Source organism: Oryctolagus cuniculus, chromosome 12 (genome assembly GCF_964237555.1).
Source record: "Oryctolagus cuniculus chromosome 12, mOryCun1.1, whole genome shotgun sequence".
In the NCBI taxonomy this organism is placed as follows: Eukaryota; Metazoa; Chordata; class Mammalia; order Lagomorpha; family Leporidae; genus Oryctolagus; species Oryctolagus cuniculus.
Window position 1 is genome coordinate 10,383,544 of NC_091443.1, and position 15,487 is coordinate 10,399,030.

A 15,487-nucleotide genomic window follows, 5' to 3' on the forward strand; every position below is an offset into this window, starting at 1 on the left:
ACCCGCTCTTCCGGCATAGCTGGGATGAGCCTGTGGCTTCCTCTCTGTTAACGTGATGAATCCTGACTCGTGTTTGAAGGGTGTGGCCACCCCACATTCCTGCCACAGGCCCCACAAGCTGCTGGACCCCACAGCTCCTGTGTTGTAGAGGGTTTTCTGTCTGTGCTCCTAAAAGATGGGGATCTTTTCCTGGGCTGTTTTTGTCAATTATTGGAGTGAAACCAGCCTTCCGAACATTCGAGATGTAGTCACTCCTCCATTTCCTAGCAGGGTCTCTGCAGCATTGGTGTTATCTCTTTATCGAATATTTTTTGTTAAATATTTATTTATTTAAAAGGCAGAGTTACAGAGAGAGAGAGAGAGAGAGAGAGAGAGAGAGAGGTCTTCCATCTGCTGGTTCACTACCCAATTAGCTGCAATGGCTAGAACTACACTAATCTGAAGCCAGGAGCCAGGAGCTTCTTCCAGGTCTCCCATGTGGGAACAGGAGCCCAAGGTCTTGGGACATCTTCTACTGCTTTCCCAGGCCATAGCAGAGAGCTGGATTGGAAGTGGAGCAGCCAGGACTTGAACCAGTGCCCATATGGGATGTTGGCACTGCAGGTGGTGGCTTTACCTGCTACGCCACAACGCCAGCCCCGTAGCTGCTGTGAGTTCAGCTCAGGGTCTGCTTCTATCGCTGGGTTTCTCTCTGCACTACAGGTCTCACTTCCTCACATGTCCACTTGGCGAAGGTTAAGAGTCTCACGTGGCAGGCGGGCCACGGTGGACCCACACAGGAAGCTCCGGGCAGGTGCTGCAGCCCACAGGACGTGGGGCAGCGAAGCCCCAGCCAGGGGCTGGAGCTGTGACCAAAACCCTGTCTAGGGCGCCAAGGAGGTCTTGACCGAGAGGGATACCGCGCACCAGGCTCTGTTTTTTTTTTCTGTAGTCCTTTGTGGAGCTTCGCTTTTGGTTTCGGCCTTGAACTTGAATAGGTGACAAGTCTCTGCTCCTAACAGAAGGCCCGGTCGGGGTATCCACGGAGATCCCAAGGTGTCTGTGAAGCCTCCCTAAGGTGAGTGGGTCTCCACCGCCAAACCCGCCGGCCCTGGCTCCGCCGCCGGAGCATCCGGGACTCTGAGGAGCTTTTCCCAGCCCCCGCCCTCCCTGCTGGCTCCCTTAGAGTTTCCCAGACACGAACTCGGCAGGGAGCCAGTGGAGACTGGGCTGGGGTTAGTGTGCACCTGGCGAGCGGCAGCCTCAGGCACCGTTCACTTCCAGCTGCTGGGAGAGCTCGCAGCCCCACCCGGGACAGCGCACACCCGAAGCCAGCAGCACGGGGCTCCCTGAGCACTGAGCCCCCCACCCCCACCCCCACCCCGGGGAAAGGGCAGACTCCCCGATGCAGTGCCATCCTCCCACGAGTCCAGTTCCCCCAGTTCTGCCTGACCCTGGTTATGCTCCGGGCCCTTCACCAGTGCTGCCAGTGTGTGCTACAGCTGTCACTGGGTCCATGTGGTCGCCATCTGTGCGAGGCTGAGCCCGACACCAGCTACTCCGCCACCCTGGAGCTGGAGCCTTCTGAGTACTGCGTGTTTTGAAAAATCATGTTCTCAGGGGCCGGCGCAGTGGCGTAGCGGGTAAAGCCACCGCCTGCAGTGCCGGCATCCCATATGGGCGCTGGTTCGGGTCCCAGCTGCTCCTCTTCCCATCTAGCTCTCTGCTATGGCCTGGGAAAGCAGTGGAGGATGGCCCAAGTCCTTGGGCCCCTGCACCCACGTGGGAGACGTGGAGGAAACTCCTGGCTCCTGGTTTTGGATCGGCACAGCTCCAGCCATCGCAGCCATCTGAGGAGTGAACCAGTGGATGGAGGAGCTCTCTCTTTCTCTGCCTCTCCTTCTCTCTCTGTGTTACTCTGACTTCCAAATAAAAAAAAAAAAAAAGGCACAGACAAGTTTCAAAGACAGGCCGAGTGCCCGGGTGCTTGGGTTCTCCTACAGTTCTGAAGACACCCCGCCCGTGACACAGGCCTGCCACTGCCACTGCCCCGCCCTCTGCGAGACGTCACTGGCTCACGGCTGAGCTCCCCCTATGCACACGCACCGTGCTCCCCCCACTCCCACACTTACCATGCTCCCCCTGCCCCCCATGAACAAGTACCATCATCCCCCACCCCCACACGCACATGTTCTGTGCTCCCCCCAACCCCTAGGCACATGCACTGTGCTCCCCCCAACCCCTAGGCACATGCACTGTGCTCCCCCACGCACTGTGCTCCCCTAGCCCCCCCACATGCACCATGCTCCCCCCACCCCCACACATGCCGTGCTCCCTCTGCCCCCCATGCACAAGTACCATCATCCCCCCACTCCCACATGCACTGTGCTCCTCCCTGCCCCCATGCACAGATACTGTGCTCCCCACCATGCACATGCACCATGCTCCCCCCAACCCCACACATACCGTGCTCCCTCTGCCCTCCATGCACATGCACCATGTTCCCCCCACCCCCACATGCACTGTGCTCCTCCCTGCCCCCCACGCACAGGTACTGTGCTCCCCCGCCCTCCACGCACATGCACCGTGTTCCCCTCACCCCTACATGCACCATGTTCCCCCTGCCCCCCCTGCACAGTGTTCCCCCAGCCCCTGCTCCTGACACGCACTGTGCTCCCCAACCCCCCACTCTGAGACAAGGTCGATCTGGTGTGGATTTCTGATCTGTAATTTATCAGCCTGTGACTTCGGCTGTGTCACCCAAGCTCACCCAAGGGGCTTCCTCCCCTTGACGGTGAACCGAGGTCAAGGACACGCATCCGCAGAGACTGAGCCGCAGTGAACGGAGGCACCCGCGCGAGGGGCCCGGCGGTGAATGGAGGCACCCGCGCGAGGGGCCGGGCGGTGAACGGAGGCACCCGTGCGAGGTGCCTGGCACCCAGAACTGCTTCCTAAAGGTGAACTTCGGGGTCCCAGAGGAAGGCGCTCCCGTCTGTGGAGCAAGATGCTTGTTCTCACACTGAACCATTTGACAGTTCTCACCCAAAAACCGGACGTCCCGAACTGTCTATCAAGGCCTTCCAACTGAGCTCTAATCCCCCACTGGCCGCACACCCTGAGCTACCAGCCCCCCGGAGGGGCACGAAGATGAGACAGCCTTGGCATGGCTGGTGTGGCAGCCGGGGACCTGGCAGGCGGAAACACAAAGTCCCCGTGGAGACCCGGAACCTGCAGCAGGAGAGGAAGGGGCTGGGCTGGGGGAGGGGCTGCCGACCCTTGATGCTGCTGAGATGCCCAGAGGGCGGGCGTGAGTGGAACGGTGGCTGCCCCCGCTGGGGCTGTGCCCAGGGCGCCAGGGGCTCTTCCAGGCTCAGCACACACGGGCAGATCTCTGTCTGCCAGGGCCTTCCTGGTCTCCTCCTCAGGCCGGGAGAGGGTGTGCCGAGGAGGTGGCAGAGGCGGGAGGCTGGGCAGGCAGAGGCGGAGGGCGGCCAGCCAGGCAGGAAGCCTGGGCTTGAACCAGCGTCTGAGCAGTGGGACTGGGCAGATGTTTTTGCTTTTTAAGGAAGAGGCTCAGCGGAGAGGCAGGAAGCGGGCAGGACGTGGCCCTGATGGTGCGGCTTTCTTGACGGGTGACGGGGTAGGAGGAGGGGCCGACCCTGGACGTTAGCTACGAGGGATCCGTGGGGTCTGATGACTCACCGCATGTGGGTTTGCAGTTGTGAGCAGCCGGCATTGCGGGCTGCGGCGGCACAGCGGCGAGTGACACCATCACTCAAATGGAGGCATGGCAGAGGGCTCATCAGTCTCGGGCATGAGGGTACCTGTGCCCATTTCACAGAGGAGCGAGCCCCACTCCTGCACGCGAGAGTTGTTCGCCCACAGCCACGCAGCTGCAGGCTGGCTGGCGCGGCGCCCGGCCGGCATCTGGGCAGCTGAGCAGAACCAGGGCTGTGCCGGTGAACCCGCCTTGGAGAAAGCCTACTTTGAAGACTTTGCCATTTCCTGCGGTGTAAATACCGCCCCTCTGCCAATTTCGGGTCAGCAGCCTGATGTCACCGAGTTCGATCTCCGGGCCAGGCTCTGTGCGCCAGTCCCGGCTGGCTCCGCCCACCACCGACTCAGCCGGCCTGGGTTCTGAGTCCTTTCTGCTGCCATGGCGCCGAGCCCGCCAGCCACAGGCAGCCCCGGGGCTGGGGATCTTTATTCCCAGCCCTTCGTCCCAGACTTCCTGGGTTTACATAACCACAGCTTGGGGTTTTAAATGGGACACAACGTGGGGACATTCACAGGCCGGGAAATTCCCTGTCCCTCCTTGGGTCCCCAAGCCCCAGCAGCTGCCGCTCTGGGATGGCCACTGGAGTTAACTGTCCTGAGCCGCCCAGCCAGGTGGACGGACAATCTGCACACAGGAAACCCGGCGGCTGCCTGGCACCTGCAGGTAGGGCCCGCCCAGGGAGCCGCAGCCGGGCAGAGCGCCTGAACTAGCAGTAACAGGTACCTGCGGCCGGCTCAGAACCCCAGCACCACGATGTCTCGTTCCCAGTAGCAGCTGCGCTCCCTTAGGGCACCGTCTGCGAGCAGACTGGGTTTGCAGAGCACCGTCTTCACAGAGACGAGCCACTGGAGGACACCTGGCGCGTGTTCCTGCCAGCCCTGAGATGCCTGCGTGGCCCCAGTCTTGTGGCTTAGGGCACTTTCCTGCTCACTTGAAGCAAGCAGCCAGGACACGAGGGCAGTGGAGACTTGGGGACGAGGCACCGGGGTGGAACGCAGCCATGCCGTGACACACTCACCGCCCCCAACGCCCCGGGGGCGGCTGGCTGTGGCAGCAGGGACTGGCAGGGAAAGGCCACAGCAGCTGGCCCTCCGCCAGGGCTGAGTGGACAAGTGGCGCCCCAGGTCATTAGTTCAGGGCCATTAGCTACAGGGAGGTTCCGAATCTGGCAGGAGGTGGAAGCCAGTGTCTTTGCTCTGGGACAGACCTGGCCACAGGGAGCCAGGCTCTGGGCAGGCAGAGCGGCCAGGCTGTCCAGCAACTGCTGGCGCACCCACGGGAAACCAGCTGGGGCTGGACAGGGCCTTGTAGTCCGCCCAGCTGACGGAACATTCGTGTCACCTCCTCCCGAGGACGTGGCCCAGACAGCGACAGCGCTGACGAGCTGCGGGGAACCCGGGCCTGGCTGGGGTTTGCTGGAAGGCTCGTGAATCCTGTCGCAAACCGCTCGTGACCCAGCGGCTCCGTGGACACAGCTCCCACACACAGGACAGGGCCTCCCCTCGCCCCTTCCTGCCATCAAATGCACCACCTTCCCATGATCACCTGCTCCTCTTGTAACAGAGTCCCCAAACCCACCCACAGCCAAACACTTGGGACCGGCACCAAGCCTCCCAAGCAACGTGAAAGCCAGCTCATCACACACCGCACCGGGCCCGCCTGGAGCCCACGCGTGCGGTCAGTGGCTTCGTCTTTTGTACCAAATCCCATTCCCATCTGTGTGCAGACGCACACGTCTTTTCCCACCAGAACCCCCTCCTGGCTGTGCGGAGCGACGCCGTTGCCCCCAGCGGCCCCCTCTCGCCCAGGCTGGAAGGAGCCGCTCTTATCTGGAGCCGGCCACTTCCAGGCTGCCCTGCGACGCTGGCCTGGGAGCGGCGTGCACCTCAGTGCTCCAGAGGCCGTCTGTCTGGAACTCGCCTCTTCGCGCACCCTGAGTCATCGGCACGTCTGTCTGCCCTCTTCCTCACTTTGTCGTGACTCAAGGTTTGCAGCCGCGGAGCTGGCCCCCGGGGAGGTGGCGGGGAAAACCGCGTGCTGTGTCCCAGCAGCACGGCTAGAAAGCCATGCACTGCTCACGCTCATTTTTATAAGGGTGTATTTTTAACAGGGTTTATTAGAACGGCTGGGGGTTACGAAATGTCAGTGTCCACCAAATAAAACACCAGACGACTTCTCATGTAGAAAAGGCCAAACCCCAAGTGGAAAGGTGACTCTGGAAGTCTACCAGATGGCCCAAAGCCTGAGCCGGGCCCTGCTCATGGGCAGCTGCCTGAGGTGTCCTTCAGGACGGGCTGGGGGTGGGAGAGGAGGCTCGGTCCTCACGGAGCAGGCAGCCGGCAGGGGTGGTCTTACACGTCTCACAACGCCTTTTACCAGGAAGGGGAAGAAACGCAAGACGCCAAGTGGCTTTGCACCATCCACCTACAAATTTGTGCCGCGGCCCCTGTAGGAATCGGCCAGGGTGGCAGCAGACTGGCCGCAGGGGAAGGCATTGTGGGTCTTTCTTCTCCATCTCCCACACAGTCGTCCCTTGGTGTCACTGGCCACTGCCAGCTCTAGGAGCCGCCGTGGATGACAAAACCTGTGGACGCTCCAGTCCCGTGCCTACAGCGGCACAGTATTGGCACAGGACCCTCGCCAGGTGTTAGAGTGGTGTGGTTACCCTGTCACTTACAGTGGGAGGACTGCATTCATTCAGGAACCCAAAATGCTCCCTTCATGGCACTGATGGCGATCAACTCTCCTGTGAGGTCAGGAAGGGTTCCCCCGGGCTGCGCTGGGCTGCGCTGGCAGCTCCCGACCCTGGCTGGGGCAAGATGCCGCCGCCACCCCTCACTCAGAACTCAGCCTTCCCCGGCCTGGCACGGCTTCCTTTCTTCTCCCGGAGAAGCTGGGATGCCCCCAGTGACTTTTTGTTTATTTAACAGATTTATGTATTTGAAGCTGGCGCCGCAGCTCACTAGGCTAATCTTCCGCCTTGCGGCACCGGCACACCGGGTTCTAGTCCCGGTCGGGGCGCCGGATTCTGTCCCGGTTGCCCCTCTTCCAGGCCAGCTCTCTGCTGTGGCCAGGGAGTGCAGTGGAGGATGGCCCAAGTGCTTGGGCCCTGCACCCCATGGGAGACCAGGAGAAGTACCTGCCTCCTGCCATCGGATCAGCGCGGTGTACCGGCCGCAGCGCACTGGCCGCGGTGGCCATTGGAGGGTGAACCAACGGCAAAAGGAAGACCTCTCTCTCTGTCTCTCTCTCTTTCACTGTCCACTCTGCCTGTCAAAAAAAAAAAAAAAAAGATTTATGTATTTGAAATGCAGAGTGAGAGAGAGAGAGACTTTTTTACACGCAGGTTCACTCCCCCAAACAGCTGCAGGCGCCAGACCAAAGCCAGGAGCCAGGAACTCCATCCGGGCCTCCCCACGCGGGCGCAGGGGCCCAAGCACTTGGGCCATCCTCTCTCTGCGGCTTCAACAAGCGGGTTAGCAGGAAGCTGGATTGGAAGCGGAGCAGCTGGGGCTGAAACCAGTGCTTCCATACATCCGGGGTGTCAGCACCGCAGGTCACTGCAGGCCACAGCTTAGCCCGCTGCGCCCCGGGTGCTAAGTCGTGACAAATCAGAAGGGCGGCTCAGGAGCCCACCGACTTCGCCTCTCGTGGGTCTGCGTCACGGAGACCAAGTCATCACAGCCAGGCCAGCTTCTTTTCCCTCGACTCCCCAGCAGGCCTACTTTGCACTATTAGGTGATTCGATCAATTTCTTTCTACATCTTCTCATTAAAAATAGGCAGTCAGGTGTAACGGACTCCTCTTTCCATTAAGTGCAGCCGGAATGGTCTTTCAAGGACAAAACCTCACCTCTGTCTGTATTAATAGGAGACAAAGACCTTTACCCCTGCCGGATAACTAAGTTTACGGTAAATGCGACCCACTACAAAACCCCTGACAATGGGTAGGGAGTGGCCGCGGGTCACCAAAGCCCCGGACCCTGCCCGGTGGGCTCTGGCCCTGCCCGGTAGGCCCTGGCCCTGCCCGGTGGGCCCTGGGGCTCCTGGCTGCAGATTTACACCCCTCACCGCTACACAAGACCACACAAAATGCTGTGGCACAGAGACGCGTGCAGGAGCCCACGCGGGGAGCTGCCGCAACTCCATCACTGCACATGCCCTGGACAGTCACTGCTTCAACAGGTGTGGGGCGAGGACTCCCAGGGCAGGACAGGAGGTGACTGGACAGCAGGCCGAGAAAGCGCTGTGGGGCCCCTGGAGGCAGGTGGCAGCCCTGTACGGCCACCTCAGCCGCACGCCCCGCAGCTGGCTGCTGGCTGGAAGCACAAGCTGCTGGAGGCAGATTACAGGGCAGGGGGCAGCCTCACCCGCAGGGCATGGGCAGGGACCTCCGCGGGTGGCCACAGCCCTGCAGGGGCCCTGCCCACCTGGAGGCGGGGTCTCCACACAGCCCCCAGCAGCAGGAAGCCTGCCACGCCCTCTGAGCCACGTGCTGTCCTTGAGGGAGGTGGGGTGACTTGGACTCACTGGAACGCACATGACCCCTGATCGTGGAGCAACAAACAGCAGGTGACAGGAGACCCCGGTGCCCAGGTGAGCACAGGAAGGGGCTGGCACAGTGGGTTAAGCCACTGTCTGCAATGCCAGCATCCCATACGGGTGCCAGTTTGAGACCCGGCTGCTTCTCTTCGGATCCAGCTCCCTGCTGATGTGTCTGGGAAAGCAGTAGAAGCCCAAGCGCTTGGATCCCTGCCCCCACGTGGGAGACCCGGAGGAGCTCCTGGCTTCTGGTTCCGGCCTGGCCCAGCCCCAGACGTTGCAGCCATCTGGGGAGTGACCCAGTGCATGGAAGGCCTCTCTCCCTCTCTCCCTCCCCCCTCAAAATGCTAATGGCACAGGAAAAAGGTGAACTGTGTTTCCCTCAGCGTGAGGCAACAGCCGGACTCATGGCGAGGGAGCGTCCCGGGCCTGCAGGGGGTGAGGGCGTGTTCACCGCATCCGCCATCCAGGAAAGGGACTCGCATGTCCACCCCGGGCTGAGGCGCGGCCCAGATCTGGGGGCTTTTGTGAAACAGGCTGTGGTCAGACTGGGTGGGAAGGTGGCTGAGCCGCCCTGAGCCCTCGATGGCTGGGGCCTGGCAGAGGCGCTGAGGGGCGGGGAAGGCACGGGCTCCGACCCCGCAGGCTTCCTCGGTCCCCCTCGTGCGGGGTGAGCTGCTCCCCGCTTTTCAGTCACAGTCACAATCAAGTCCTAACGCTGAAATGCGGCGAACAGGTTTCCTGGTGTGTGGGATTGTGGGCCAAGCCACTGTCTTTTAACATCTGTACTAAAAGGCAGGAGAAACAAAGCAGGAAGCAGCAGATACACGAAGCGGAGGGACAGAGCTGTCTGAACTTAAGGGCAAGAGAGGACTTGTTCCAGGCCTGGAGCTGGGGCCACAGGTCTTCGCCCGCCCGATGGCCGTGGACTGCATGGGAGGCTGGGGGAATTCCCTCAGGAGGGACACAAGTGAGGACAGCACCCAGCGGTGTAAGCACTCCTGCTCCCGACAGCCAGGGGCCTGCTGGGAACCAGACCCCGGAGACCCAGGAGACCCAGGAGACCCCGGAGACCCAGGCCTGCCCTCCAGGGCTCTCGTGAGGAAGACACCCCCACACGGCCCCAGGATTGCATCCGAATGACCGCACGTACACAGAGTCCAGGGTGGCGTCCAGGAGAAGAGATCTGGCCAGAGGGCGAGTGTGTGACATGGCAGAGGTGTGTGGCGGAGGCGCCCTGCCGAGCGGGGACAACAGATGAGGGGGAGGGGACGGGGCTCAGGCTCGGGAGCCAGAGGGACTGAGTCCCAGTTGTGGCCAGAGTGAGGACACGGAGCGACCACAACGCCACTGGGAAGAGTGGAACCCATAGGCCAACAAGCAGCTGCCAGGCTCGGCGTGGCGGGGGGCGGGCCATTCCTGCAGACACAGCCCGGGTGGGAGGCCACGTCTCCACAGGTGCCAACAGTGACATCAGCGAGAGCAGGCACAGGGCAGTGACCGCTGAGCTGACCAGCGTCCCCAGGACACACCCCATCCCGGATCCCTGGCTGGCGAGACAGTAACTGGATATACCTTGTGCCCGACGCCCCTGCTGCTTTCTACCAAGAAAGAACTCAAGACTCCCACCAAGTAAACGGCAATTGGGCTGCGTGGGGGCTGTTCCCTCTGTGAGCATGACGTCACTGGGCCCTAACCATCGGGCTGCAGGAGGACCGTCCCCTCCGTGTGACGTCACTGGGCCCTAACCATAGGGCTGCAGGAGGGCCATCCCCTCTGTGAGCGTGACGTCACTGGGCCCTAACCATCGGGCTGTGTGAGGGCCGTTCCTTCCGTGAGCGTGACGTCACTGGGCCCTAACCATCGGGCTACAGGAGGGCCGTCCTCCCTCCGTGAGCGTGACGTCACTGGGCCCTAACCATCGGGCTGCAGGAGGGCCATCCCCTCTGTGAGCGTGACGTCACCGGGCCCTCATCACCCATCCCAGGGGTGCAGGAGGGCTGTCCCCCCTCCACCGTGAGCGTGACGTCACCGGGCCCTCATCACCCATCCCAGGGGTGCGGTTTCTGTCCCCCAAACCTGACGACCTCGGCATCCAAGGTCTCGCTGTTCTGGACTCCTGGGTTACATACACAGCAGCTGCGTGCAACTCCTCCTCTAGACCACATGGCCCCAAGAGCGTCACGAGAGGCGCTTGCCGAATGCTGGCGTCTCGGTGCCCGGGCAGCGGGACGGGGCCTGGTGCTGGTCTGCAGCCCTCTGCTGCAGGGAACACGGAGCCCGCAAACTGAGGCGGAGCAAACGAGGACCAGTTCACCCGGACACAGGAGGAAGCCACAGGCTGCCCGCCCCGCCCCGCCCCGCCAGCTCCGTGAACCTGCGCTTGCGCGTGTAACACGCGTCTGCGGCTCAGAGCGAGTAAGGACTAAGGAGACAAGACGGCTCTTCAAAGTACCACAGAAAAATACTGTTCACTGGTTTATTCGTCCCAATGAGCAAGTGGCTATGTACAAATAAGCGGATCTCCAATGGTGTGTATTAAAATGGCAAGCCGATCACCGTTTGGAACCTATGTGAAAAACAGAAATTTATTAAGGCACATTTGATCTGTGAGTGTCAAACAAACGAGCTTTCCGGTGCGATGACAGAGTCGTTTCACTTTTGTCCCCGAAACACGTGAGCACCAAAATTGTCGAAGAACACTTCACGTTTAGTGGAACAGCGAGGAAGGCCAGAGCGCGGGAGGGAGGCTCCGGAGATGGGTTTACGCCGTAAGACGCGCCGCCCACCCGCCGGCACATAAATACTACGGACTAACAGACACTCGGCAAGGCGGAGCTCCAGCCCACGGGTATTAAATAAATTAAAGGTATCGGAGAGACAAAGGAGACAACAAAACAGTCATGGAGAGTGGAACCATCGCCACCGTCAGGTGCAGACAGGATGCAGTGAACAAAGCCGGACATTTCCCCACATGTTCATTAGGGCTTCTTTTTAAGCTTGCGTAAGTTAGGTTTATTACAATAATTCTTCTCTGTCATCCTAAATATTAATATTTTAACCCTTTACACAGAAGGGTCAGGAAGAAGGGAAAAAAACCACCAAATCCTTCTTGAAGCCGCACGCTGGGCTCGTGGCAGCCGGCAGGGCCGCCGGCCACTGTGCCCGCTGCGCTCCCGCGGACACCGGATTCTGGCAAAGCTCTCCTGGAGACGGCGGCACAGCCACAGTCGCATTTCCTCATCTCACGACTGCAACACGAGATGGCTTTAAGAAAACAAAACAAAACTGCTGTAAAAAAAAAAAATCAAAAAACAGAAAAACAAAAAAACACAAAAGGTAGAATCTGTGCAATTTTAAGTCACAACAGAACATTTGCGAGTTACAGTGTCGTGTTGCGATAATACTCTGCAGGAATGGTCACGTTTTCTGCCATCGACCAGTAGCGAGGAGGCTGAAAAGGAAGTGTAAAACAAAAACAGAAACAAAACCCAGTTTCGCTCAGCAGGTGCACTTCAAGTCAGGGTTAAGCAGGCGGCTACGTAACGTTCAGCAAGAAGACGTGTTCAAAGGCAAACACTGATCACATTGTTTTGTTCCAAAAGCTCAATCATAAAGGAGTCCTATGTAAGAAAAACACTTGTAAAATATATCCTTGTATGGACTTCAAAAACTGATCATACAAAAACGTCTGAAAAATAAATTAGATAATTAAAACGCCCTCCCGCAGAGCGGCCGTCAGGCTGTCCTCCAAGAGCCGCTGTTATTGCTGCTTTTACTGTAGCTCGGGTCGTTTTTCTCCAGCCACATCTCGGCCAGCTGCTGTGTGGACCCATACGTCGATGCTTTGGACCCCAAGCACATCTTGTACTGTTTGGGGTCCAGGTTGGGGTCGCAGAAGACAGGGTGGTGGACGTGCACGACGCCGACTTCCTGGCTCCGGAACGTCTTCAGACCTGCCTGGACCACCTTGTTGAAAAGGTCCACGTCCTCCAGCCCCCAGCCTTGGATGGAGACGTCGAAGCCGCCCACGCGCACGAGGTCCCCCTTATAGATACAGGTGATGCCAAACCCGTAGTTCCTCCAGAAGCCGGTCTTCTGCGTGAAGGCAAAATGGTTGTCGCTGGGAACTTTCCCGTTATAAACAATCTTTGGGTCGTACTGGCTGAAGATGATCGGGAAGTAGATCTGCTGGCCCAGAACTGTGTTGGCGCGGCACCGCTGCAGGAACTCCGCGGTGAACACGAGGTCCACGTCGCAGAAGAAGAGCAGCGATTCGTTGCTGAACTGGGAGGACCCCACTTCCAGGGCCAGCGCGCGGGAGAACTCGCCGGCCACGGGCAGGACCTGCATGTCGGCCTTCGGGTACTTGGCGCGGTAGTCCCGCATCAGCTCCACCTGCTTGGCCTTGTCGGGGTTGGAGTCGGAGTTGAAGAGCAGAACCACCAGCTTCACGTTCTGGTTGGGAATGAGACACGTCTTCTCGAAGTTGCCCATGAACCTCACGAACATGTCGAAGCGGCCCGACAGCGGGATCAGGATGTTGATCTTGGTCTCTCTGGGCTCCCTGTGCTCCGCCTTCGAGCCGGGCAGCTGGAAGGGCACGAGCCTCTTGAGGGAGTTGGAGAGGAAGGACAGGGAGCCGGACTCCTGGTTGATCTTGTCGGCCAGCTCCCTGGCGTCCAGCTCCTCGTGCTCCACGAACTGCAGCCGGCTGAAGGTCTGCTGCAGGTAGGCGTGCCTCCTCACGGGCACCGTCATCTTCTTGCCCTTGTGCTTCTTGTACAGCAGCAGCAGGTCCAGGATGTACTCGGCCCCGTAGGTGGGGTGCACGCGCCGGTAGCCGTACTGGATCTCCTTGAAGTCGATGATGCGCCCGCGGGTCTTGGCGTTGGCGTTGATCATCTCCATCACCTGCATGACGATGTCGTCCAGGGCCTCCCTCTGCGCCGAGTCCATGCCTCTCCGAGGGGGCTGGCCGTCGGCGGCCGAGTACAGGTACTTGCCCGTCAGGAACTCCCACTCCAGGATCTCCTCGCGCTGGCGGGCCTGGAAGCGCATGAAGGACGGCGGCATGCCCAGCTGCAGGTCCTCCTTGTGGACCTCGGTGTTGCTGTAGCGGCTCATCAGCACCACCTCCCGGTGCAGCTGGATGGTGCGGTGGCGCAGCTCGGCGATCTTGCGGCTGAGCAGGTAGCTGTGCAGTCTGTACTGGTAGGGGGGGTTCTTGTTGGGGTGCAGCGTGATGGCTCGGTGGATTTTGCTGTTATGGAGGTCTCTGATGTACCCCTTCTTGTTCTGCTCGTAATTCTCATAAAAAAGCTGCTGCATCTGTTGAGGGAGAAAAACAAAAACAACGATTTCAGTCGCACACGGCAGGGCGTCCCCTACACTGCCGAACGCTGCAAGCAGAACCGGAGCACCAGAACGCCTTCTGAAGCAGCCAGGGCATGCCAAGGGCCCTCGATAAAGCCACGATCACAGCCTGGCGGGAGGAGGGCAGACGTTAGTGCTGAATGGGACTTCGAGGGCCAGAGCTGGCCAGTGTGACCCTGCAGGCAAACAGGTGCGAGGAGGCTTCCCATCAAGGAAACGCTGAAGACGGGAAACCCGAGTGACAGCACAGCAGGTGAGACAGGGTGCGCAGGGCCAGGGCTGGCACGGCTCCCTGTCCTCCATGCACTCCCTCCGAGGCAGCCGTGTCGGCTCGGGGAGCGCGGCCCAAGCCAAGGCGCTCAGCAGAAGCCAGCACTGTCAGGGTGAAGTGGGGCTCCACAGACCCGCGCCTCCCCGCAGACGACAGTGCGGTGACGTGTCACCCACCCGGGGCCTCTGCGCAGCCAGGGCTGGGCCTACTGGCTCAGCCCGGGGCCCCAGCACCCACCCGGGGCCTGCTTCCTGGGGATGCTGAGCGGGAGGGTGCAGGAAGAATGGGCTCCGATTCCAGCCACGCCTCCCCTGTGCTGTGACACAGGCGGGATCAGCGGCCCACAGGGTCAGAGACGCAGAGCGTCTGCACAGCCTTCCTCCGTGAGGAATCCGCACGGCAAAATCCACCGGACAACGGCGTCTGATCAGCCCTGGGCCTTTCCTCTGTGGTCTGTGGTTTTGGATTTTATTCCTATTGTTAAATGCTAACTCTCTGTGAGCGAGCTGGATTTGGGCTATTTATCTGCCTTTGGACAGACATATGTTTGATAGCCCCCAATTATTGCAATTACAACGGAAAAACAGATCAGCTAGTACACCCGCTTTCCTAATTCTACACAATAAGCTACCAATAAATAAAAGCTCCACGAGTGGAGAAGGGAAACGCTCCCAAAGCAGAGCTTAAAAGAAAACAGGGAGCCAGGCTGACCACCGCCGGCCGGCTCCCGCTGGACCCGTCAGGGCTCGCCTGCGTAGGAACTGGGTGGAGCCCCAGTGCCCTCGTTAGAGTCTCATCTCTGATGGTCACATGGGAGGCACAGGTGTGAATTAGCCACCAAAATCAGTGCCAGATCTCACAACCAATTAGAAAGTGAGGTCAGTTTTATTTTTGCTCTTTTTTTAAAAAAAAAAAATTATTTATTTGAAAGGCAGAGTTACAGAGAGGGAGAAATGAGAGAGAGATTAGAGAGAGAGAGAGGAAGAGAGAGGGAGAGGAAGAAGGAGGGAGAGAGAGAGGCGGGGGGGGCGGAGATTGACTGATCTTCCATCTGCTGGTTCACTCCCCAAATGGCTACAATGGCTGGGACTGGGCCAGGCTGACACCAGGAGCCAGGTGTTTCATCTGGGTCTCCCACATGTGTGCAGGGGCCCAAGCACTTGGGTCATTGTCTGCTGCTTTCCCAGGCGCATTAGCAGGAAGCTGGATTGGAAGTGGAGCAGCTGGGACTGAAACCAGCACCCATATGGGATCCGGTGCTGCAGGCCGCAGCTTAACCCAGTACACCACAGTGCCGGCCTGGTTTCTGTTCTGGTTTGGTTTGGTTTTTAAACACAGCATACCCAAGCTGGGGGATGCACACCAACGCTGACTCTCACACGTGCTAAGAGGAACCAGGGCGCTGCGGGACCACGTGTGGCGGGAACTGTGCACCTCCCCACAGGGAAGCCAAGCTCAAACCTGCACTGGCAGGGGCCTTGGAAGAGGGGACCTGGGGCTTCCTGGGAGGGCGGGAGTGGCCGGCGACAATGCCAGCATGGG

At 59.9% G+C, this 15,487-nt stretch overlaps 1 protein-coding gene across 2 annotated transcripts in view; it reads right to left on the bottom strand.

Moving 5' to 3' along the window:
- Positions 1 to 10,763: 10,763 nt before the first annotated feature.
- Positions 10,764 to 15,487, bottom strand: part of CHSY1 (chondroitin sulfate synthase 1) — a 63,106-nt gene continuing 58,382 nt past the window's right edge. For both annotated transcript variants that reach the window (XM_070053316.1, XM_051822270.2), the window contains exon 3: positions 10,764 to 13,629. In XM_070053316.1, the coding sequence (XP_069909417.1) occupies positions 12,037 to 13,629 (1,593 nt within the window). In that variant the 3' untranslated portion in view covers positions 10,764 to 12,036. The remainder of the gene's footprint in view (positions 13,630 to 15,487) is intronic.